General features: G+C 38.9%; 1 protein-coding gene across 1 annotated transcript in view; it reads right to left on the bottom strand.

The window, feature by feature from the left end:
* NTNG1 (netrin G1) overlaps window positions 1-26,329 on the bottom strand; it is a 140,432-nt gene that overhangs the window by 42,553 nt on the left and 71,550 nt on the right. Inside the window, exons 3-4 of the mRNA XM_041420701.1 lie at window positions 13,958-14,130; window positions 4,234-4,260 (exon numbers count right to left, since the gene is read on the bottom strand). Coding sequence (XP_041276635.1) covers window positions 4,234-4,260; window positions 13,958-14,130 — 200 coding nt within the window. The remainder of the gene's footprint in view (window positions 1-4,233; window positions 4,261-13,957; window positions 14,131-26,329) is intronic.

Genomic DNA, 26,329 nt, shown 5'->3' with positions numbered 1-26,329 from the left:
CTGACCCTGCCCTTGAAATCACTTGATTTATTTATATATTTGTCACAGCAATTTTAGCAGAGAGGCAGTTTCTGCTCCGTGCTGGGCTCAGTTCTGTTTCCTCACCTTCAGGGGTCACACCCTAGCTATACAGCAGGAAAATGGCTTTGCTGGGACTCCTACCAGGTACAACTATCTGTAATGGAATTATTTGGAATGTAAATTTCTCTCAGATCCAGTATTCAAATGAGCACATCATACCACAAAGGCCGTTTGTATTTTCTTTCAGCTCAGTAATGTTTTAATATAGTGCAAAATCTAATTTTTAAAGCAAAAGATTCCAAGAGCTTCAAAGCATTAAAGGAGGGAAAACAAATACTGGCTTGATATTATAATCAGTTATCTAGATAAGGTGATTGCCTTAGACTGGAAGCCTGATTAACAATATTATTTTAGAAGGTCAGATTTGGAAAAAATTAAATTGAAATGAGAACATTTTGCTTATATGTCCAAAATAATAGATACAGTCTGAAGACAATATTTGAATGTTTTAAGGAGAAAAATATCTTAATGGTCCCTCAACAGTACAGCTTTCTGTAAAACCTGACCTCAAATAATAATAGAAAAGTAATGTACATCCTAGTTATGCATGTTTATGCCCTGCTGACATGTGTTAGGTATAGACTCTAGTCCAGAGCTTGGCATGGTAATGGCTTTGCTCACATGACTGAAGATTTAAAAAGAGAACTTCTTGGTAACTGGAAAAGGGCAAAATCAGGTCCAAAATACTTTGTGTTGTTATTAAAAAAGAAAAAAAATCCACTAGTATTTGCTCTCGCCACCTTTTAAGATATATATTTACCACATTAGAATTTCATTACAAATGTGAAAAACAAATAAAGGTACACACATCCAGACACTGTTTTAGTTCCAGAAAAATACCTACGAGTATTTTTCAACGTTAAGAAAACAATCAAATAAGGAAGTGCCCATTCAGTATTTTTTTAACTTCATCTTGCATTCATTATAATTAAAAAAAAATCTCGTAAATTAAAATTGACTATAAGGAAGAACAAAAATATAGAGAACAAAGCAGAAAATACTGTTTGGTTATTGTGACTGCATCTTGCACTTGGGTGCATGGTCTGTCTCTAAACTCTGACTCATCTGCCAGCAGCAGGCTTTAAGGTGATAATCGCCCACACAGAGCTATTTGCACATCATGTCTATCTTATCCTCTATCTAATTATACCCTCTATAACAAACTGTTTAGCATAATTAGTGGAGTTATGCTTTACAGAAAAAAAGAAGCAATCGTTTAGAAGACTCAACTTTGAAGGCGTACATGTACAGATTAGTAATGTTGGTATTTGGTCACAATAATGAACATTTTGATGCACTGCTCTATGTAAAATTGTACAATCATTATTTTAGCAAGTAAAATAATGCAGTTTTCAGAATGTTTGCATACTGTATATAAGCATTACTTAAAATTATGAAATTGTTTTGGGACTCATTAATTGCTAACACTTTCACCAGTATTTTTTCAGACATGGCTGAAAAATGCTGAAAGAGTCAGCATTGTAATCAAGAATGCTGGAAATGATCAGAGAACCTATTATTCAACTAACAGACAACAGCAGGTACAAATGACCTTAATGGGAAAGCTCTGGGTTTTTTTTTTTTTTTTTGTTTTTTGTTTTTGGTTTTTTTTTTTGTTTTGTTTTGTTTGCTTTGTTTTCTTCTAGATGATCAGAAAGGATGTTTACTAATGACCACTGTTTTTTTGTGTTCAAATTTTAGTGCTAAGCTGCTTTAATACAAAATCCTTTGCGGTAAAAAAATGAAAATAGAGAATAATACATATATGTGCACACAGGTGAATGTATTTTATTCTTTGCTGGCTTTCATTGCAGTATCAAAAAAGTGTCAAATGAACATTGCTTGAGATGGCATCTTCTTTGCATGCTGGAAGTTTAGTGTTTCTAACCCACCTGCCCCAACCCCTTCCTCCTTATAAACTAGAAAAAGCTGGGAGCACACAACAGCCAATACCCTCTGTAGGTGTTTGCTGCCAGGCAAAATGAAACCCAAACTCTATCTCCCGAGAGTAACTTCCTGCCCCCAGATGGGGAAAAACTCTGCTGATATGAAAACAAATGCTGTGTTAGCATAGACAAAACAAAAATCATGCAGAATCCATTAAAGCAGCTATGACTAATTAATCTTGTTTGGTTTGGTGTGTTAATTGGACTTCTGTTACATTCTCTTTGAGAACAGGATAAATGTATGGATTCTGTCCTTGTTTAACAAAAGTTCTGCTATTCCTATGTTATAGGAAAGGTGTTTAGAACATTAAGCAAGCAGAGTTATTTCTCCCCTGAGCTATTTAAGAAAAATCACATGGAAAAAGCAAGCAGAGTATCAGTATTTACTTGTGCTCATGAAGAGATGCTCATACTTCACCCTTTTCAGGTAGACAAAGAAACATGTTGAATTCTACCCCATATTATCCCAAGACATTTACAGCAGACTAAAGATAAAACATAGATTTGCAGAAACTCTTGCATTTCCTGTAGAATGTTAAACAGAATTTTCTCCGTTTGTAATAAATAAACTGAACTAATCATGCCAGTGTAAAATACAAAGAGGTCAACAATGCATCCTTTCAGCTCACCATTGTTCAAAAGGTATTTGAGTTTCCCTATTAAGTTTTCAAAGGCCAACATCTGCTGATGCTCAGAAATGGTAGATGTGGTGACGAAGGCTGTATGGAGGGTGAAGTGAAAACACAACCATATAGACCATGCAACACAGTAGTACTAAGAAACTATAGCACAATCAAACTCCAAAGAACTATTTCCCATTCATCCCATTTCTGTTATTAATGCCAGGAATATTTCTGAGAACGGTGACATAAACTTATTCTTTTTCATTTAGTTAGGTTTTTTTGGTAATCAAACATGTATAAACACAAAGTTTTGAAAACAGCACATCGCTATGAATCTGCAGGCGTGCAAATACCAGAGGAGACACTAGAGCAGGCAAATGACATTATTAAGATTGAAGGCTTTCATTTGCACATTATTGTCATTGATGCTGTTTTTCTATTTAAAGCAGAAAACAGATGCTGTGGCATTCAGCTGCTAATACTGCTTGCACTTGCAAGGGAGATAGTTCTGATGGCATTTAACTTGCCTGTCTAGAGCTTAACAAATCAGTGCTATTCATGAGCTTAAGTAAACAGAGTTGATTATAAATTGATAGTCCTGACACTGCATCATAAGAAGTGAGACAGTTTTACCCGAATTGTTAAAAACTTTTGACTTGGATACCAGGTATGGCAAATTGCATTTAACAACGGTGATATTTTATAACCGTGATTGTCCTGTATTATGCAAGTTGTGTCCAAAGTATTTGCAAAGCTGAGGCTGTGGGGAATATTCCTTCCCTGAGCCACAGCAGGATCCCATTTCTCCCTCCCTGCTTTATTGGCAATTAACTAACGCGCCATGACTGTGCGCACTCCTCAGCTGTGGAACGCAGCCGAGGCTCACAGCTCAGCTGCTGTGCGCTTGGTCTCTTCGCGTGTTTTGTTTCACTAATATCTATTTCATTGATATATAGTAGTTCTTTACATAACAGTGTCATGATTTTGTTACAGTTTAAGAGTTGTATTTTGCTACTTTGATTACATACGGGCAAGCATTTTTCTGTGAAGGAACACAATTCTATTTATTTTGTGGAGTAAAGCCGAGTTCAAAGCCTGCTAGAGTTAATGCAGATTCCAGCAGATACGCTGCATTTGCTAATCTACTTCATAGAAATGAAAGCTATTCCATTTATAAACTTTTCCATTTGCTCTTTGAATTTACACACACATATACATGCATGAAAATTATTGGTCCTATATTTCTGTTATTAGCAAACACTTCTTCAAAATGCTCAACAAATCTTTTCTCTGCAACAGTGTCTTAATTCTTTGTGTCACACTAGTTTTATAGGACTCAGTGCTCATCTGCTGATAAGAATCGATCAGACAATCTGGGGCTGAATGCAGATGCAAGGAGTGACATTGTCTCTGACCATGTAATAACAGTTACATGTTAATGCCAGAGAGGAAGGCCAATACACAGCCCCTGCACCACCGGGCATGCTGTCAGAGAAACAATATCTACACCAGAAAGGGATGTTGGGAAATCAGATCCATGAAGCTGAATGACAATGCAAAACAATACTGGTTTTATTACTTACTACCAATACTGGAAATACTGGGTATACCTGCAGAGAAAGAAAACACAAAGAAGTGTAGTTAGCTGTTTGCTGTAGCTGGCCGAGCTATTACACCTAATATTCTGAAAACATCTTCAGAATACTTTATCAATACACAGTTAAACTCAAGCATCTGCCATTACATGCCCAGTCCTTGGTAAATGCAGAGTCTTTTAGATTTTTCAGTATGGGGCTGCAGGGACCACTAAAATGCATTGACAGATGGGATCTATACCAGCTCTCTTAACTTCATGAATTTGTTCAGAACAGTTTTGTATTTCAACTAACCAGCCATTAGGTTTAATGCTCTAGATAAAAATATCAGTCATGCATGTATTATGCAGATCCAGGAGAGCAATTTAACCAAGGGATAGATGCATTGCTAACTGCTTTGGCCAGCTGCTTAAATCAGTTGGTACCTTCTGTTGCATTAATTGTGTAGAACTATTTTTCCCTCTTTTACCTGACAGTTATCTAAATTAAGCTATGTAAAAGAAATGTAATTGAGTGAAACAATCTAATGCAGTAGGTTGGCCATATTGATTAAGCCTCTCATTGATTTATTTTTTTTCCTGTGTTCATTTCAATTCCTAAACTGAATTAATGCAAGGAAACCATTCCAGAGACAGGTGCAATTTACCCTAATAGGTGGGGCTGTTAAGGAGTAAAACTCCTTCACTGGATAAGCAGTGTGGGATCTCATGCTGTATAATGCAATCCCAAGAACTACCTTCTTGTCAGGTCTGCCCTGAAATTAGGCTTTGTGTGTAGCACAAAACCATGGATATGAAATCTTTGTTGAAATGCCATTTTTTAAAGATTAAATGCCATTGTTTATGGGACTGTGGCTTATCACTTGCATTAGTCAGAAACTGCAGATCAGTATTGAAATCCTGGATATTTGCATCCTCTTCCTTAAATACAGTTTGCCTTTTTAAAGTTTTATTGACTTTTGTGTCATGCATTTTGTTGCAGAAATCTGTCTGTTTCTCCATTAAACATCTGCTACACTTCTTTCAGTATCTATCTTAAAGTTCTCCCTTACTTGGAGATGGCATGGACCTCACTCTGCAGTTAAGTGAAGGAATGTCTTGAGAATAAATGATATTCAATGTAAGCAAGGTTGCAGAGACAAGCTGGGAAAAATCTTAACTTGTGGCATGGCTAAGACAATGCTGAAGTAAGAGAATTTGCAGAATGGGGACCAAAGCTAGACTGTTTATGTTTCACCACATCAATCCTGAGGCACACGTCAGAATTGCAGCTCCCAGGTTTTGTATCCTACGGCAGCCGTGGCCTGGCAGAGCACCATGGACAGCACCTGCTGCTCACCCAGCCCCACACTCAGACACTGCTTGCAAACTTAATTATTTCTACTTCTGCTGAGATGAACGTGTATTTTCCAAAATTTTAGCACCATGAAAAAGCTGAAAGCTAAATGCAAATATCATCATAATAGAACAATGTGGTCATAGTTCTAATAGTAACAAAAAGTGCTTTTTTTGGTTAAGATCATTAAAGAGAATGCCTATCCCCTTATTTTAAATGGCAAAAAGACAATCTATTTTAAAATATTTTCCCCTGAAGTTTCAATAGCAGCTTGTTTAAATTTTTGCAAGTCATTGTAGCTGGTTTAAATTAGCAGGATTAGTTTTCCTTTATACACTCATGGAACCTACACAAATATTAGACAAAAGACAAAAACTGTGTTCTCACACTCACACTTGCGCTGTGAAATGGTATTTGTATTTCCTCTGGGTATACTCCCCTGCCTCAAACCTCTCTGTCTCCTACACACATATACAAATATCCTTTCTTTTCTCTCCTGAACAGATTGTAGCAAAGGAAGAGGTTTTCCTGCAAGTCTGCTTGCCTCACATTATCGTACGTCAAAATTTTCAATGAATTCATAGTGATAAATGCTTCCTGGGCAGAGAATAATGAACACAAGATGCCTGCTAGCCTGAGGGCTCTGTATTAACCTTGCAAAGATATCTTCAGGTTCTGTTTCAAAAGCTGTTTTGCTATTTCTGTACAGAGTTTCTTAGTTGGTGCGGTCCTCTGTAACCAGACTGGTTTTTTGTACTAGCAGGTATCCCTGTGAGAGGTGACTGGCCTTGATAGTGCAGTACTTTATGCCCTTCTTACCAAAGAGAGTGAGAATGACACTTCTGTGTTTGTCTGGAAAGGAGCTGGTTATGTAGGGCCACGAAGCAGGGTCTATTAACACTCTGTGAAAACTGCACATATGATGGGGAAATTATTCTTAGAAGAAGTGTTTGTGCGAGATCTGGAGTTACATATTGAGGCTAGCTCTTGAATTCAGCTGAGCTGGATTTGGTGCAAGTCCTTAGGTAATCAGGCACAGGAGGTGTGATTCTGCTCTCCCTCTCTGTTAGTGTGGAGGCAGGCCTGAGCACAGGGCTCTGCCCGTGTCACCACTGCTGGGGACAACCACAGGCTGTGGGGTCATCCCTGCACTGCTGGGGACAACCACAGGCTGTGGGGTCATCCCTGCACTGCTGGGGACAACCACAGGCTGTGGGGTCATCCCTGCACTGCTGGGGACAACCACAGGCTGCGGGGTCATCCCACCACTGCTGGCCCTTGGCTTGAACTTGGTCTGTTACATGGCATGGACAGTTTCCAGTCAGCCTTGTACTGAAATCTGTGAGCAGGCCTCCTTTGATGGACAATTCTGTTGAACAAGGTACAATAAGGGATTGAATTTACACCTATTCAGTTGTTAAACCAGAGCACTGTTCACCCGAAATTATCTTCCAGTTGAAATCGCTGGGACGTTTATTAATGGTAATAGATTTAAAGTGAAGGGATATCAAGTAAAGCATGCAAAGTAAGTTCAGAGGTTGGTACTGCCCCTGAAATTGCAAATATTGCAGGAGAAAGTCACTAATACTATTTATTATTTTTGACTTGACTTGAGGGCGGTGGTTTGGTATATTACATGTTCACTGTAAGTGCATCTAAATATATATGCATTACTTGAGAGGAAAAAAATCTGGTGTTTTCCTTTCGTATGATCTTCTGCATCTGCCCTGTAATTTTCTCATTTCCCCTACTTCCAGAAATGGGTTGTTTTAGCTCTTAGCTACCATGGAGCTGGCTATTGAGATGAAGAAAAAAGCAAATCAGATGCTAGCAAAGAAAGCAAGTTTTTGATTCTGTCTCTAGTTTGTGTCAGTGTGAAATCCCTAACACAAAGAAATGGATCAAGCTTTTGGTGAGAAGGACCACACTGCTGCTTCCAGTGTCAGGGCAGGTCATACCCTGCAGCCCCTCTTAGCACCTCCATTGTCAACGCCCGCATGTGCTTCTGGCAGGACTCTTAAGCAGGAACAAAATATAGAGCTTTTCATAGCAGAGTCAGAGCAGGGATGTTAATGCTTCATCCGATCTTTTGCTAGAATATCTGCCCTGCAGCATGACAGCACTCCCTGCAGTGAGTCTTTCTTCCCTTTGCAGCTCTTCTATTGAGCGATGATTGCAATATCAGATGCTCAGCATCAATTTCAGAACTTCTGAATTCTCTAGCAATTTAAAGCCCTGAGAAGCTCGATGATACTGGTGTCTTGTAATCCCTCAAAGGGAGTGATCATTATGATCACAGGAGCAAACTTTTCATGGATTGTTAAACCTGTATTCAGACAAAAGATTACACACAGTCAAAGAAAATTCTTTGGGAATTTCATCTGTTTCATTCCAAGAGCCCCAGAACTCCTGCTACTGTTAATTTTGCAGTTGTTCCTCTGTATAGATTGAATTAATAGAAAAGGAACTGCTTTGATGAAGTTTCTTATCCCTCACCTCTGCTTTCCCAAGCGATACCACCAGAAATAAATGGGACAGTGGAAATAGTTATTGTTTTATTGGGTAACATCTTTTAAAATTTGGACTCTTCATGTTATGTTTTAGTGAGTCCAAACCAGTATTGAAAACTCTGTCTAGGAAACACCCAGTGAGATCAAAAGATTTTTTTTTTCAAGTAATCATAATTTATTGATAGAATATTAGAAACTTGCAAAGCCTGAAACTCAGACTGTTTCTGGCACTTTGAATATCCTGAAAGAGACACTTTGCCTTCCCATGCTGCTGCTGCTTAAGGACCAGAAGTCTCTTTCATTTCACCTTTTCACTGTATATGGCAAAAATAGAGTTGTTTGAAACCAGTGATGTACAGAAACAATTCATTTCCCAGCAACAGATGTCACCACAGCCAGCACAAACAACCAGCTCAGCAGGGTCATGCAAGAGGGTAGAGTGCTGAAGAATAATTTTTCAAGCCCTATTTAAAAAAAATACACCATGTTATTTATAATGCATTGTTTTTAGGTATGTACCTGCAATGTTTTGCTGGCTATTGCACTGGATACCCAGTTGAAGGAAAATGAGTTTATCAGTTGCAGATTTTTCAGTTTTTCCTGACACTCCTGTTTACCTGAATGTTCTTGATACACTGCAGTTTTGTCCTCACACTAGGTTTCCCAGCCTTTAGTGTGACATGTTCCTGTGGCTTTATACCTTCTGTAAGCTTCATGGACTAATATTAATATGTAATATAAAATAGGAGCAATATGAAGCTTTGCTGTTTTGTAACTTACTGATTGATATCTTCCTTTTTCTCTTTGAAACAGATTGTCAAAAGCATCAAGGAGCAATATTTTATAACTTCAACATAAGTGTCCCATTCCTTCAAATCAAGTCACGAAGAAGGCACTGGAAAATTTCTAGTTACTTGGGAGAATGGGCCATTAGAAAAGGGGACACTGTCTAGTTTATGAGTCTGCTTTGACTGGAAAGCAGGATGTGTGATCCTTTCAGTTAGGGGGATCCTTGTTACCTGGATTCCTGATTAGAAAGCACAACATCTTGGACAACTTTACTTATGCAGGTCCTTCAAGATGGCTTGGTGTCAGCAAGTATTTATGGGGAAAACTGAACATCAATGAGTGTAATACCAGTGCACTTCAGGAGGTGCCATATGTTTTGCCAGAAATTGTTTCTGTGGCAGCTGTGCTGCACTCATGCCTTTTAAGTCTTTTGCCTTTCAAGGAGGTTTAAGGCTGTGCTGCTGAGACAGAGGCTGTACCATGGGAGGGGGACCCACTGCAGGAGAAATTTGGTAAACTGAGACTGTCTGCCTGACTCTTGACTGAAAAGAACCACCAATGTTTCCCATGTCCTGATCAATCCTTTGTTTCATGTTGAACTATGAATTAGGAAAGTCATGTAACAGCTGGGAGGGGGTTCTGCTGAGTGTGGGGCACTTTTGGTACAGGTTATTGGTGGTGAAGGGACTGACACAAAGCGAGCAGGCTTTGATGCAGGGCAGCTCAGTGCAGTCTGAGACAGCTCTGTCTGATGTAGCAAAGAACCTAAGTGCCAAAGATGATCTAAACAACAGGAGGAAGAAAAGGGCTAGTGCTGTCAGACTCATACAACTGCTGAGGAGAAAAGCTATCCTGTAATACCAAGTAGAGAGAAATTCAATAAGTTCGCTTTGTGTGTCAAAACATATTGCAGAAAAAACTATCTATAGAATGTGGCAGCACAAGGGAATGAATGTAATCACAAAATAGTCAATAAGATAGAGTGGAAATATAAAATAAATGTTGTGTGGAGACAAATGGAGAAATATTGTTAGTGCCAGTAAACAACAGAGTACTTGCTGTCCTTCACAGTAAAGCATGGAAAAATGTTTTGCATTCTCCTGAAAAACTCAGGGTGACTTAAAATGGTGAAGAAATAAATGGATAAAGAAAACAGCTTTGTGTCAAGGTTTCCGCTATGACTACAGAATAACCTGGAATGGTCTTCTGTTCAGGAGCTGTAGCTTGAAAAGGTATGATGAAGTCTTATTGGCCAGAAAAAATGGCAGAAACAGAGCAATGGAAATAACAGAAGTTCCAGCTGGGAAAGATTTGGAAATAGACATTAGGCTTCTTGTTGAATCTGAACGAATTTCACAAATTCCGAGCATCTCAAGAAAGAGTATCTTTTAATTTTGTGGAAAGAAGAAAAAAAAATTCAGAGTGTTTCATTTATACAACTATTTTAAAGCGTATCTTTAAGCATATTCATGTAAACTTCAAACATATTTAAATTTTTAAATAATTTGGTCTTAGATGAAAAATGGTCTTTGAAAATTAGAGGAAGGAGAAGTATCAGAGGAACACTGTATTACTGGATTATACAAAGTGCCCCCAGAAAACTGAAGTAATATATGAAGGGAAGTTATTTCTATCAACATGTTCCAGGAGCTATTTCAGTATCCACACCTGACTAGGGAGAGTACAACACCTTTGCATTACTGACCACATGATGGAGATGGTGACATAAAGGCAAAAAGTTAAGTGAAATTACACTGGCTGTGCAGAGAGTTTACACAGTAATGAATAACTTCATAGGCTCCAACACATACAGCCTTAAATCACGAAATGACAAAAGAAATGGAAGATTTACATATCATAAATGATTGCTGCTTGTACCAAAGAATCAGACAACCCACAAGAAGAGAAGCTGATTTAGTTCTGAAGCAGTGCATAGGACACAATTCAAGAAGTAGTTATCAGAGAACCACTTCTGGACTGAAACTCAACATGCTTGTTGAGAAGGAAAAGGATAAAAAAAAAATCCACTGCAGTAATATTTAACTTTGAGAGAGCGAGGAAACGAAAATGAGGAAGTTAGATAAAGGAAAAGTGAAAAGAACATCTAAAAAGATATACATGCAAACAGTAAGGAAGCAGCTGGAGACAAATGTATGAGAGGCTCAGAATAATCATACGAAGCTCATCTCTTTTTTTGTAACTTATAAAAATTGCTCTCTTATAAGCAAAAAAAAAAAAAAAAAAAAAAAAAAAAAAAAAATCCAAACCCCAATGCCAAATTCAAAACAACAGAATGTAGATGATTTTGGAAAGATACCCTTCAAAAGTGTAAGTCTTCTCAATGGAGAAAGATATGGGGAAAAAAAGCATAAAATCTGCCAATTTAAATATAAACCACAGAATTTCAAGAATTAACTTCCTATGGACACAGAAGTTAGAACTTCTTTTTTGTTAAAACAATCATACTAGAAGCAGGAGGCCCAGAGAGATAACTGAGAAGATAGGCAATTGAGGTGTTATTAATACTATGACTAATTAATAATTAATTTAATATTGAATACTAAATTAATTGTTTTCACTGATGTTCACAACAAAGAAAGAGAGATTCTCACCTGCTGAGGAATTTTCTCAAAGTCAGTTAGCATCTGAAGTAAATGGTATTGAACAAGAATTGCCATGAGGAAATGTTGCCCCAAGAAGTATTTTACAGGAAGTCAAACATCATGTTTCTGAACTAACTATTGTAGCATGTAACCTGTAATTTAAGTCAGCCTTGAGGCCAGAAGAAATGTTTTAACTGTGGTACAGTCTAAAAAAAGGACTCAAGGACTGATCCAGAGAGTAACAAAATCTAAAAAAACCACATTTTAATGTTATCATAATAGAGCCATGTTGTTGTCCTGTCTAGAATACCATGTGTACTTTTAGCCTCACCAAATAAAAAAAATGACATCATAGAACCAGAAGAGAAAGCACAGATGACCAGAGATGTGGCATGGTTTTATGATAAGATGAGAGAGATCAGGTTTTGTCATTTAAAAAAAGAGTGGAAGAGTGGATAAGGTCAAGTCTATGCAATGATAAATGGTGTAACAGATGTAAACAGAGGTGCATTTTTCTTTATTCCTTCCTTATTGAAGGAGGTACTGGCTTAACCATTGAAAAACATTTAAGGCAAGTAAAATAAAATACCTTTCACTCACTGTCTCACTAAAATTGGAGATGTCTTGCCATAAGGTATCACTGAGGTCAAGCTTATGTCAGTTGGGTGTCTCTCTGTTCAGCAGCAAGCACCCCTAGAAGTCCAGCTCAGAAAGCCAGTTTATTTCATGGTAACTGAGAAAGTGAAGAAGAAATCCTTCATGCTTCTTCCTGTTTGCCAGAAATTCCTGCTGCTGATGACTGCTGAAGTCAGGATTTAAGGGTACGTGGAGTATTCTTCAGCTCAAACAAGGTTATGTTTTCATGATGCTATCATCATCACCATCATCCCCAGAATGACTACCTATTATTTACAAAACGTTTTGATTTTTGATGAAACTGTATGTTTGCTGAAATTCACTGATGTTGTTTTAACATAAAGTTAATTTAACAAGCTTCAGACACTTTCAGTAGGTGCTAATTCCACTGTTCTGTCTGGTGTGTGCTCAGCTGACTGGGAATGAGGTAAAACTCACAGCACGGTGAATTTAGCTAAAATCAACCTGGTAAATCTCACCATATTTCCCAAACACAGCTACAAAATATTAATTCTGTGAGCCACACTCAGTTTTTATAACAGGCGAAAAAAAGTGAAGACTCTTACAAAATGTTTTTCCCTGCTTTTTGAAAGTTCATTTTTTTCTGCTCAGTAAGAATTTTATCATAATTTCATGCCCCCACACTTCATGGTTTGTTACTTGGTCTATTACTCTCACATTTTACTTGATAAGGTCCTGCTTCCTATGATCTTAATTTCTGAGTTTTGATTCTTCACAGCTGCTGCTTTGAAGTCTTAGATAACATTCTGAGCATTGCACATTGCTCCTGGTTTTAAACTTTTCATTCAGCTGCATCCATAGCTCTGTTTCTCTCAAATAACTTTTTCAATAAATTGTTATATCTAATATTTCAAAATGAATGTTTTGCTTTTAATCAGGGCAAAACTGTGGACTCGTTTCTTAGAAGAAGCTAGTAACTTCTGTCAAAAGGTATCCTCATTTTCAGTCCTTTCTTCAAAGGAATTTAAGTCTGACTCAGTTCAGGGGGATTCTGAATCCCTGCATATTTCATGTATGTGAGACAGGGAGAACGGATGGTCATACTTGTCTTTGTGCCCTCTCTTTGCAGTCCCATATTTTATTTTGGCCCAGTCCTGTCCAGGACCAGGAAACTGAGCTGTCAGTAACTTCCTGCTTTGGAGAATGTGGAGGTGTGCTGGAACAGTACACATGTGTGTTGTGGAGTGGCTGTTAGCTGGAAACAAGCAGATGTAAAACCCCAGGTTTTGCCCTCGTTTTCTCTCTTCAACACTTGATCTACAAGAGTGCATCTGAGTCTGGACTGCAGGTCAACATCAGGGAAATGTTTTCCAACCTTTAGATCTTTAGTTAGTAATATGAAAAATCTGGCCTGAGGTGTTTTTTCCTCCCCTTCTTTAACTGCACAAAAAATGAGCAAGGATTTCACACGTTGAGCTGAGAGTGTCACTAACCTCAAGACAATAAGGATGTATGAATGGAGAGCTGAGGGCACCATGGCTGGAGCAGTACTGCAGTTATTCCCACTGTTTTCTCTCATCTGTGTGTGTTTTTTATGTGAAGAGTCCTAATCTTTTCATTCCTTAGCCCTTTCTGTGCAGTGTCCAGGGATGCATCTATGGATATAAACATGTGGTTCTCCTGGAAGTTATTTAAAGCCATGTGAGAGGACAGATGATGTATACTTACAATTAGCACTTACAAATGGACACCTTGTCCAATTATACACACTGAGTCAGAAGAAATGACAAACTTTTGCAAACATTATTCTTCCTTCAGAGTCATGATATGGGGCAGAATTGTAATAATAAAATATCCTTATTATACAGAACTACTTACAGATATTAGCAGTGCCCTTGGGTATAGGCAGATAAGAACCAGGGCTCCACGGTCGGCCCTGATAATTCTTCTTGCATTTTCCACAGTCTGGGCCCGTTGTGTTATGCTCACATTCACAAAGTAGTCTTTTGTTTTCTTCTTTACAGCCAGTAGCATGAAGGTTGCACTTACACCTAATTTTAAAAGGCAAAAATAAAACAAAGTGGGATGTTATTTAGAGGTGTGGTGAGTTTAAGCTCAGGTTTTAGAAAAGCACTCGATTTCTGTGCCGTCCCTCTGGTATTGTTCTACCATGAAAGCATGGCATCCCAACACATCCCTGCAATGAGCAGATCTTCAGCTCACAAGGTCTAAAAGTAGAAATGTCACTAAGACTTCAAGATGCTGAATCTTGTTTTCAACTAATGCAGCAGCACTGAGAAGAAATAAATGATTTATAATTTTTTTTTACAGATAGGTCTATAATCTTGCAAAAATTCAATAATTACTATTCCCAGGAACAAAACAAGTCCTCTGCTTATGTCCTTAGAAAATCTGGTCCAAATTACATCCTGGGAGCCTGGGAAAATAGACTTTATTTAAATATCCTCTGCAATACCACACTTCAATAGAAGGAAAACTCACTGTAATGGTGTCTTGCCATTCTTGTACAGCAAGTACTGTCTTGTTCAGAAAGGAAATTTCTTTTCCTGCTTTAATTTAATATAGCTGTAGTAGCTGAAGGTCAGACGAATTATTTTGGTAGGCATATTTATTTTTACTTGGGAAAGAAACCTAATCAAGCTTTGTGACAAAATCATTAGATAAACCAGGTTCTGCATCTGGTCTTAAAACAATTGCATTTTTCTTGAATTCCCCTCTTTTCCTAAAACTAGGACACTTACAGAATGGGAAGTTAGTTTCCTAAACAGTAAGGTATTTTCACCTCTTTCCATCCCTTTCCAATGGATGCCAAAAACAGTTAAAATCTGTTTCTGTTTGGGGCTGGAGAGAAAACCAGTATTTAATGACCTTTCCTGTTTGTTTTCCTAATGACCGTACATCTAATAATTTACAGGGTTCTCATGTGGGCATTTGTCACCTGTTCCATACAGTGACCAATAATTAGAGCAAAACAACATGTGGAACGGCCAAGTGCAAATTAACAGCTGTCAAGCTGACGTCCATTTGGAAGGAATATGACCTGAAGCAACTGGCCACATACATATATATCCCCAGGGTAAAACAAGCTTGCAGTTGTCATAAGTAGCTGCTGGAGAAAATCCACAAGAATATGTAATACAGTAGATGGTGGAGCATTCTCTCTGTGCTAGAAATGAATGCAACTGCTGTTATTTGAGCAATGCTCATTCTAAAGAGAAACAGGTTCAACACCTTTAAAATTGAAATGACCAACATGTACTCAATATGCTGGACAAGAGAAAGAGAGTAATTTTTACGCAATTTACAAAGTACATGTAGAAGAAGACTAAATCGGTTGTGAATTTTCAGTGAGTTGCCAGAGCAGAATGAAAGATGCTTGTCTGGGCATCAGTGAATGACTTCTATCTATTCACTAGACACTGAACCTTTTGGTAAAGGGTACTGCTACTAAAAGAGGCCATGGGTTGTTTTACTGTCCACAGGAATATGAAAATGGAACACTCCAAACAAGAAAGATATACAGTAGGAACAAGACCAAAAAACAGAGGAGAAAAGCAGGTAACTAGAACAAGTTAGAGAGAGGAAGGGACTGGATTTCTTTCAGGAGCAGATTTCTGTTTTATTTTAGGGACTCAGTGTCAGAGGCAGCAAACTGATCTAAGCAAGAGGAAAAAAGTGGTTGATTCTGAGGAAAAGCTGTAATACCTAGTGCTCTGAAAGGGTGCTGCAGACTTGTACAGGAGCTGAGGTGGGGGAAGATCAAGGTATGCCCATCTGCTAATTGGAGTAAATATTCACAGCTCTTTTAACAAGCACCTGAAAATAAAGAATAGTTGTGTCACAAAATCTTGTGCAAAATCTCTTTGCACTTCTTAGATGCTGTGCTTGCCAGATGTTCCTGAAGGGAGACTGACCCTTCCTTAGTTTTGCTTACATGGCTAAAAGTCTTGGATGAACTCTGGCCTTCTCCATCCTCCTCTGCTTCTCTCCAGTCCTGTGCCATGCCTCTTCAGATATATATGCAAAACATATGCATATATTTATATGTATGGATATATACATGCATACACAAATAACTCCCATATAGCCTCACCATTTCCTTTTACTGCCCACTTGCCCTAATCCCTCTGCATCCACCTCTTTACAGGCTGCCTCCTCCTTTTCCTGATTTGCCAGGCAAGAGAGCATGGGCAGCACAGCTCTGCTGCCTGTCCTGGTGCCTGTTTTTTTAACTCCTTAGGGCAAGACTGCTGCAGAGAAGTGCTTCTCAGCCAAGGTGCAGCACCCACACCCATGCTGGACAGCTGTTCTGGGGTCCTGCACAAGGCATCTCGTGTGACTGCAGCCACCAAGCCCCACCAGACAGAGAGTGAGATATCCTAGAGGGCTATGTTTGTACCAGGTACAGGCAGCTTTGCACAAAAACAGCAAAATGCAATTTCTTCTAGGAGTAGCTGGCAATGTCCTGTCAAATTTTAAAATCTCTATTAACTGAGATTTAAAACCTACAGCCCCCATATGGGATTCAGACTAGACACACACAAAATAGAAAAAAGTAGGGACATTTTAGCCACTTAGTTTCCTAAATGGAAGAATTGCTAAATGGCTTTTCTTATCCTAAACCAGTAGAATAATCAAAGATTCAATCAATGCCTTTATGTAAATCAACTTATTTATATGCTTTATATGTATTTTGAAAGCTTTCCCAGCAGAATTACCCCAAATGCTGCATCCTGTCTTAAAAGAAAATTCCAAGCAATAACAAAAAAAATGACTCCCCCCCCCAACCCCAAAGCATGCTCCTCCCCACTCCAAAAAAAAAAAAAAAAAGGAAAAAAGAGAAAAAACTATGTGGAGAGAGGAGAGAGTAGTGTAGCCTTCTAGGAATATGATTTAAAGAGAAAAAGAGAAACAATAAGTTTGATCACTGGAAAAAAAAATAAAGGACTGATCTAAAACTTTTGTAGGCAGAGGATAGCCCAAATCTAACATTAGTAACTGAGCAAAAAAAGAGCCAACAATGGTGAATTTCCAAATAATCTTCAGAATACTTCCAACGTAGCTGTGGACACTTTCTAATGAGAAGAAAATACAGAAAAAAAAGTGTTCACTAAGCTTTACTACAAGACTAGCTAAAATTAAGGTTAAAAGTACATTTATATTAAAAATGTCAAATTTGACTTAATAAGAGTTAGTTATACTGGGCACAAAAATAAATGTTTAAAACCCCCCCTAAACCCAAACCACAAATATCAGATAATGTGTGGTAAAAATTTTGCCTTTTTAGTGAATAGCAAACAGAAGAGTTGGGTTTGGCTCATGATTATTTTCATACAAGTATGAAAAAATCTGTAGATGAATGGAATCTGAAGAGATTGAACTGATAGTGTTGTTAGTGTCAGTAACTATACAAAAGATGTAAAAGAGTGGAAGTGTAAGTAGAATAAGATGTTTGGAAGACTGAACCAGAGGCTCTGATTCTCGTCTTGCACCATTTTTTTTGTTGAAGCCACTTGACAGATTTTTAAGAGATTGACCATGACTTCCACTGCAAATCAAGGATGTAGCTGAATAGTGAATGTGTGTAAAATGCAGGCAGTGCTAAAACTGGAAGAGAACAAGAAGCATCTGTAGAAAGCAAACTGGAGGGTACCATGTCTGGGGAAACCCAAGGCAGTATCAAAACCTGTGGTATACGTGGAGAGAGAAACAGGGAAGTAGTATTTCATATGCTTTTGGTTTTTTATGAAGGGCGCACTAGGAATTGGGCAATCTGTCCCAAGGACCTCATCAGAGCGTACATATGCAGAGTCTCAGAGACTTCTGCAAAGAGCAATGCGTGTTGTGCTCAAGGGACAGACTTCTCTGGATGACTGAGAGAGGTAAATGAGCGGAGCGGGGCTCAGAGATGACTAGAGTGCGATAAAAAGCTGCTTCTATTTGCAGAATAGGCAGTAAGGAAAACAAATATTTAGGATTACAGAAAGAGGGCTATTTTGGTAAAAGCAGCACCCAGACAGACCATGAAAGAACCCCTCTTCTGATGAGATACACTGGATTGTCAGTGGTGTGAAAACAAAGCAGCACATTCTGGACCTTAGGAATTTCAGCTGTCAATCAGCTGAGCACCGCTGATCTGGGAGCTGACTCGGGCTCTCAGCAGATCACTCAAGATGTGCCATCAGCTTCCTATGGAGGATACCCAAATTCATCTCTTTCTTATGGAAGATTACCTTTCTTTTCTACTCCAGAGAGAAGGAAGGATTTTGTTATCTTATATGAATATCCATGGTGATAAATTATTACTGAAAATCCTAGGAACCATTTGTAATTTCATTAACCACTTGCTTTGAAGGTTCCTAGCTGTTACTGCTGTCAATCTAAAATACCAACAAAAGGTTTAATTACATACAAAGCACATTTAACACAACAATCCCATAGCCTGTGTTGATGCTTCCATTGGCAGAATGTGCTTGCTTTGGCTGCTCCATAACAGTGGAGAAGGTCTGAAAACCTAAAAAACTGATTTCACCTCCAGTGTACTGAGTTCCATAAGACAGTATTCCTTCCCCATTTAGAAATCCAAAGAAGAAAGTCCAAGTCCTGTAGAGGGTATGATGTACACACACCCAGAAAGGCAATTACTGGGTAGCAGTGGGTGGGTAGCAGCTGCTGGCACACCAAGTGGGTTTGCCTGCACAGACAAGGGGATGAGAGAGGGAGCTGTAATCAGTACAGCAGGTTGGAGAGCACAGGTTAAGGTCTGGAAACAGAGGAGGATCTGTGCTGCAGCCTTTGCACTGCACTGGCTAACAGCTTAAGGGCAAAATCTCATGTAAGGACACAGCAAATGTTAAGGGCAAAGTGCAGTTCTGAGATACAGTACATGCTCACTGTAAATGGCACTGCTGAGGTCTAATGCTTGTATGACTTTACAGAGGATGACTGAAGTCCGTGATTATAAATATCAACAACTCTATGGACAATTAGGTCACGTATGGAGAGATGTAGGCCTTGAAATGGCTTTCTACCTGAAGGGAAAAGCTGTCTGCCATTTATATCTGGTGACAGTTTTTGCAGACTTTTTTATTATTGCTCCTGGTGGGGCAGATCTGTCAGTGCTGAGCTTGTGGAAGTGAATGCCATGGCCCCACAAAACTTGTCTGCATTTGGAAACTTTCACCCTGATGTTTCTGCAGCACAGTGGATATCCATCTTCCCAGTCCAACCTGCTAAGCAGCCTGGTTATAGCACACGCAAGAACACATTTCCCTCAACGTGCAAATTCAATTTTGAATCACTGGAGATTGATATTGCTGTCCAATGCTATAAACCCTAATTGTGTGGGAGAACAAATTTGTTTTTCTGACCACTCATCTCTGACAGACTCATTATTTTGTCATAAAGCAATTGAAATGATATTTTTGGCAGTTACATAAGGCCCAGGAGCGCTCTGGCGCACTGACGGAGCAGTGCTGTTGTGGTGGGAGCCCTGGGTGTGCTGTGCTCCTCACAGACTCTATTTACATACAGGCAAGTGACATTAAAATGCTGTAAATATCACTAAGGTAATTGCTAATAGCGTGCTGACGCTCTCGCAGGGGAGTGCCAACCAACAGACTGGGGGCACGTGAGGGGATCCTTGATGTTCAAGAGATCATTCACGAGAAAGAAAGACAAGAGGAGCTCTTTGATACATTTTTAACGACTAGCCATATGTTCCTCACTTAGATACATCTTTGAATCATTCTAGGTCATTGCCAAAGTTTAGAAAATTAACTTGAAACCAACTTGGAAGCCTTCTGCACAGACTCCACTTCTGCACGCCACGAGTCGGCTCCCTGCTCCCAGGTAAGCAAAGCCTGAGCTTGCAGAGGAGTTGGTGTGTTTGCTCTTCACATTACTGCCCACACAACGAAAAATACCATCCCCACACAGTTTTAATTAGGCACTTTAAAACACTGTTGGCAATGTTAGGAGCCTTAGTCAGCTCCCCAGTGCTAGCAACTACTTCTAGCACCTTGTTACAGTTGTCCTAAAGGACTTGGCCGTGTTTATCATGACATCAAACGTGTTAAGGCTGTCATCTACATTATGCATCTCAAGCTTACTAATGACCTTGAGGCAGCTTCCCCAGTGAGGTTTAGTTTTCTAATGTAATGTAGACAGAGGAAAATTCCACATTACAAATACATTTGAAGTGATACTCCAGCCAGGAAGGAGGATGAGATGTAAATTGAGAAAGCAAAAGTCAAAATATACTATGAAATCTTTGTCACTGAATCATTATTTTTCAGGTTTAATTTTTTTTTTTTTTTTTTTTACTCTTTATGAGACAGATTTATCATAACTTGAAAAAACATACATACAGGTAAGTTACAAAACTCTTGCACTGTTTGTGCAAGTGTACAAGGTAAACATCATCACTTAGGTAAGCCTGGTTATCCTTTAATTTTCTCTCAGAAGTAAACACATTTTCATTGCGGCTCAGTCTCAGAAACATCATGTTGGCTGAACAATATTATTCGTTATATTCTAAGATTTTTCCATGTCATGTCAAAACCCCAAAGTATGCTGATCCTTACTGCAGTTTTCTAAGCTTAATAGATTTTGTGGGGATAAAAACAAGTATAAAGGATACTGTTGTGAAGAAATAAAAATGACTGCTGGCCAATTTATTTCTGTGGGGATGCAGCAGACACACTTTCATCAAAGTGGTAACAAGATAATTACTGCCATCTTGGCTACCAATGCTCACTGTAAGGATTACCCATCTGAAGTTTTGAGCTAAAAGGGTCAAAACCACCTAAGGACAGTTGACAATCAGAAAATGGCACGGCTTGCTGGCTGCAAGTAGGTCTGCTGAACAAATGTTCTGGCTCACATAAAGCAAAAAAGTGACTTCTGTATTCTATTTTCTTTTTGAATCATATGAGTATCTCAGGTGCGCAATGATATATGGAATCTAAATGCAGAGAGGGAACTGCATCTTTTTCTGGACATTAGGAGTAAGAACCCTGTGGTCTGGTGGTTAAATGTAGCTCTATAGTGAGAGTAATGAAATGTGAGTCCTTTTTTTCACTTGTTTATTTCTGGAAATGCATTTGGTCACCAGTTTTTTCCCTGTCCTTTTCCCTGAATTTATCTAATACATCATAATCTCTCACTGAAAAAAAAAAAATCCTTTGTGGAATAGGGCTACATCAATAAATAAGGGATAAACAAATTCAATAATAACAAATATAACTTTGTATAGGTAGATATATTATTCTTTCATTTGCAAAGCAAGAACTAATGGTGGATCAGGTTTTTAAGCTTCTTAAATCTGTAAGTAGCTTTGTGGTTTTGTGGTTAGAAAAGAAGTTTAACCTGTGCTCAGTAATCCTGCTGCACCTTAGTACCTTACAATCCAGAGATTTACAGAAGCTTCTTCAACTTTATTCTTTACTGTTTCGTTTTCACTGCTAAATTTGGGCGGAAATTGAATTAGATTCCCACAGGCAGTATGGAAAATTGGGGAAAATAGCTTCTTATTCTCCCTCAGCTGAATATAATGTATCTAGTGGGGAACAGCAAAGCTGTGGCACAGAGAGCATGTTTGCTTTGCTTTCTCAGCGGCCTACTTCCAAGCAGTTTGGAGAGCTTGAAACTAAAAAAGAAAACAAAGTCCAAAAGGGCAGCATAATTCCCTTTCCCTCAGTCCCAAGGCTCAGAGAAAGCTTGCAGGGCATGGAATTGACCACTATTTGCACTAAGCCAACCCAACAATAAGAGTATGCAAGTGCTAAATTTAAGTGTTAATAAGATTTATTGTGTTCATATGCTAGTAAGCATTTCTATATACTCTCAAGTAAATGCTGGCAATACAAACTACAGCATCACTACTGATCAATTTATATCTCAACTTGTATTTGATTAAGATTGATTATTGTCTGATAGATGTATACTATCTTCATTTTGAAGCAAAATATCATTGAGGCAGGTCCTTCTGTCTTTGCTTCTCCTTTTCCCCTGCCTCTTTCAGACAGAGAGCCACAACCTACCATACCTTGCCAAATAAACGATAAATGTTTCTGAAATGCAGTAGTTTACCGAATGACAGCCTTTCAGACAAACAGAGGCGACTGAAAACATTGCAGCCTAGATCATCAGCACTCATCACAAAGCCAGAAAGGAGGCAGTAACCTGAGCAAATGCCTCAGTAGTTCAGCATTTATAACTGTTCTGATTTTGTGACTGCATAAAGGAATGTCACAGACCAACAGATATTCTGACTTCAGAAAATATTCAGACTTACTTCAGTTTCTTAGATCCAAAGTCTAAAAGTAATCCACTGATGCTTATGTCTAATAGAACAGAACAGCTAATTATGAGTCCAAGTTACACCAGTTTACCACATAAAAAGATACCTATCCTTAAATACTTTTATAAACTTAGCCAGGTGGAGTGGACAGATACTTTTTCTAACTTTGATTCCATATTCTCTAAGTGTTAAAGCAGAAATAAGTGTTTGAATATATAGCTGCTGTTAGCTGCTGTAGAAAACTAACTTCCATTCCTTTCCTAAGCATTCATTTTTGCATTTTCTTCAGAGGTATTAGTTTTTATGGAAACGTGTCAATAAAGAAAGTTATAAAAAGTTATAAAATCTGCTAGAGTTTGCCAGCAGCGTGTTCTGCAAACACTTTCACTCGTGAACACACTTTGTCAGATTCTTAGCTGATGTAAATCCATCTGGCTCCTGTAAACTCAATGAATTTATGTTAGTTCACACTGCCCGAAATGAAGCCTAATTTGTTTCCATCTTTCATTCACATTATCCTAAGCTTGGTAGCTGTATTTTTAGGTAACGACAGATAATCTTTCTATAATTTGCACTGGCAGGTCCAAGGCCTTGAATAATCATGGGATGGAAACTGGGAATCAGTGGAGGATCAGGAGCCCAGGTGTGATGTGCTTAGGGACAGGACTGCTGACAAGGCAGGATGCCAGTATCCCACATTGTTTCCATGCATCTGTTTTGCTCTAATCTTTAACCTCAGAAATAGGAAGCTTTTCTTATCTACATGAAGGATGCTGATGAAGGTGGTCATGTCTCTCCCAGAAAAGAAGCAAAACCTCTTGTGAAGATGAAGATCAAGGTCAAGAATGACACTTTCTTCCAGTGCTACCAACTGGTCATTTAACACTAGTGATTGTTGTTGTAGGTTCCCAGACTACCAATGAAAAATTGAGAAAAAGTAGCTGATGTAAACTTTAAGTACATCAGTGTTAGAAGTAGTTTTGCTTTTCCTTTCTCTCTCACTTGAAAATTTTTTTCTTTCTCATTGGAATTCCTTTGGTCTCACCTACTAAATTGCTGTACTTCACACACCAATCAATGTCTTGACACGGGGATGGGATGAGAGGGCAGAGGGGGAAGCAGGTGTTGCAGAGGTACTACAGAGCTACGGTGTTCAGAGTTGCCGTGATGTATCTCCTGTTTTAACTGGTTTGCTCTAAATATCAAGAAAAACTAGGAGACGGTGAAAACCTGAATATCTTCAGCTTCCCATAGTATTACATATCAGAGTGACAAGGTGTGCTGGGACAAGAATACATCCCTCTCCACCCACCAGCTGGAATAACATAGTCTGCTTGGCAGTACCCTGCATTGTCTGCCTGATGATGTCTGTCTGATGTTAGGAAGCATGCAAATCTGAGATTTGACAACTACTCATTGCCATCAGGATATTAAGAAAGAAAAGCTTTTGCTATTTAAAATTTTTTGGTACTGTCTAATGTCCTTCTTACCCATTCTTAGTTTGCCATCCATCATCGGGCAGTTATCATTATCAACAAGTCAACAGACATGAAAAGATACCTGAAAATCACCTTCTATCTTAATCATGATAATACCACCAGGCAGAATTCGACCACTGTATTGCAGCAACCTAGATCTAAGAATGTGGTACACATATCTTGCATGAAAGGTGCAGCAATATATCACTGCAAAGTTTTATAGCTTACAAGTTTCAGAAGAGAAGTTAAAAAATCTTTAGGAGTCACTTTTTCTTCTCTTTTCTCCTGATACAAATCTGAACACTGAATTTGAAACTCCCGGCATTGTGCTAATGTGCATCACCACTTTCAAGTTTATTGAGAAATCAATTTTTCTGGGTTTAGTTTAATTAATAAATATCAGCCTTACATCTGCTCAGCAGCACTCCCAAAAAAGCTGCTCTAAGATGCCAGTGATTACACCAAGCTTCCTGTCTTTATTTGTAAGTAGTATTTCACAGCATCAGCTGCCAGCTGGTTCCAAATTCTTTTTCCCAGCATAACACTGAAAAGGAACAATTTGTTGTGTGGGAGGTCTAAAATTGTGGCCATTAAGTTACCATCCAAGTGGACATGGTTTACAAATCCCATTCAAAAATGTCATTTAACTATCTGCAGTGGGAGAAATTTTATTCTTGCATGCAGCAATACCCCAAGTGAGCTGTTAGGAATTTGTGTCCATGACTGATGCAGGACAGACCTGGCTGAAGCAGAAATATCTTTACTAGCTTAGAAAAGGACTCAGGGCATAGCACCTATTGTGTCACAGTAGGGGATAAAGTATTTATTGTCAAGAGAGCAGTGTTTCTGCTACATGAGAAACAAGCAAGGTTAATTTCATACTGATTTTGGTAACCTTTGAGGGACTACAATCGAGAAAAGCAGCATAAAGATATCCATGGTGCACAGTGAATTCAACACCAGGGAAACCAGCTCTGTGAAGCCATACATCTGCTGCTCTTCTTAAAAGGTTTGAAAGCATTTCTGTTGAAGAGACCTCCCAAAGACTCATTTAAAAGCTTTAACGTGTCCCCAGGAGTCACTGCTGTGGATGGTATACATGGAAGAGGGGGGTATGGGCTGTAACTGGTTGCCTCCAAGGGAGAGAAAATATGCCTTGTGCCACTCTGAGCGGTGCTCTTGGAGGAGCAGGGAGTGTCCAGGGCTTGCTGCTGTCCTTGCTGGAGGAACCTCTGCATCCCAGGCAGCTGCAGAGCTGGGAGGGCAGGATCCCTGCATGTAGGCACAGAAGGGGTGCAGAACAGCCCACCCCACCCACACTGGCTTTTGGCACCAGGTATCACCTGAAAAGGTGACACCTCTGGTAGCTTAAATGCAATGAACAGCCAGTAACAGGAAAGGTTTTCCTGCGGGTGGTGCTACCAGGATTCAGTGAGGAGCCTTCTCCCCTGCTTATTCTCTGACAGGCATCTGTTGTGATCAGCTCTGCTTTAAATCCTCTAGCTATGTTTCTGTCTGTAGGTGAGGGGATTTTACAAATCAAAAAGTCCTGAGGAGCTTTTCACCTCCTTTGCAAATAAACACAAAGACCTGGGAAAAATTTGTTTCCAAGAGGATGAGTTGTATTGAAAAAAAGCAAACACAAAGCAGAATCATTTATGGAGGCTCTCTAACTCTGCCAGAGGTGCTGCTTCAACCCCAGTGACAGCAGCCATGCAGGATGTGCAAGGATATGGAGCTGGAGCAAGGGAAAGGAGCCAGCAGAAAAGCTTCAGGCAGGTCATCAGGAGACCCACTTACTTCTCTTTGAAAAGAGCCAGGAAGAAGTCAGACTTTTATCCAAAGATAAAAGGTCTATTGAACATATCCCTGTTTTTTTCATGGCCACCTTTTGCTTTAGGTGAACCACCAGTACACACAACTACCAATAAAGCATACCAAAAGACAAAGGCTAAGTTCTCTTTCCATTTAAGTTCTGTTAATGGTTACATATGACCTAACAGTCCCTGAAAAGCCCAGGCTATAAATACTTTAAACAGAAAAAATCAGATTTCCTGTTTTTTTTTTTTTTTAATAGGAGATGTGTTGGGGAAAGGTAAAATATTGACAAAAGCACTCTTTTATTTTCAGTATCACCATGAAATATCTGGACACTTTATGGACATTTAGAAAAACTGCTGGGGTAAGTGAGGGCATAAACAGAAATCTAATTCAGGTGATGGTCTTTTCAGACTTTTGAGAATCCAGACATGAAAACTTTTGGCATATGATTTAGTGGCCTGTCCTCTTAGTGGTTATTTTAAAATGATAAATATGTAAAATATTTCTGAATTGTGGAGACTAATGCTTCATTCTGAAAACTAGCTTAACATTTCTCTTTTCAGGCTCATTCCTACCTTCACCTCATCTGCCACAGAATTCTGCCACAGCCCGGGGTTCAGCGCTGCA

The sequence above is a fragment of the Onychostruthus taczanowskii genome, unplaced genomic scaffold (assembly GCF_017590055.1).
Source record: "Onychostruthus taczanowskii isolate IOZ18803 unplaced genomic scaffold, ASM1759005v1 scaffold65, whole genome shotgun sequence".
NCBI lineage: Eukaryota > Metazoa > Chordata > Aves > Passeriformes > Passeridae > Onychostruthus > Onychostruthus taczanowskii.
Note: the sequence above shows the minus strand (reverse complement) of the source record. Positions and strands in the feature narration are given on the sequence as shown.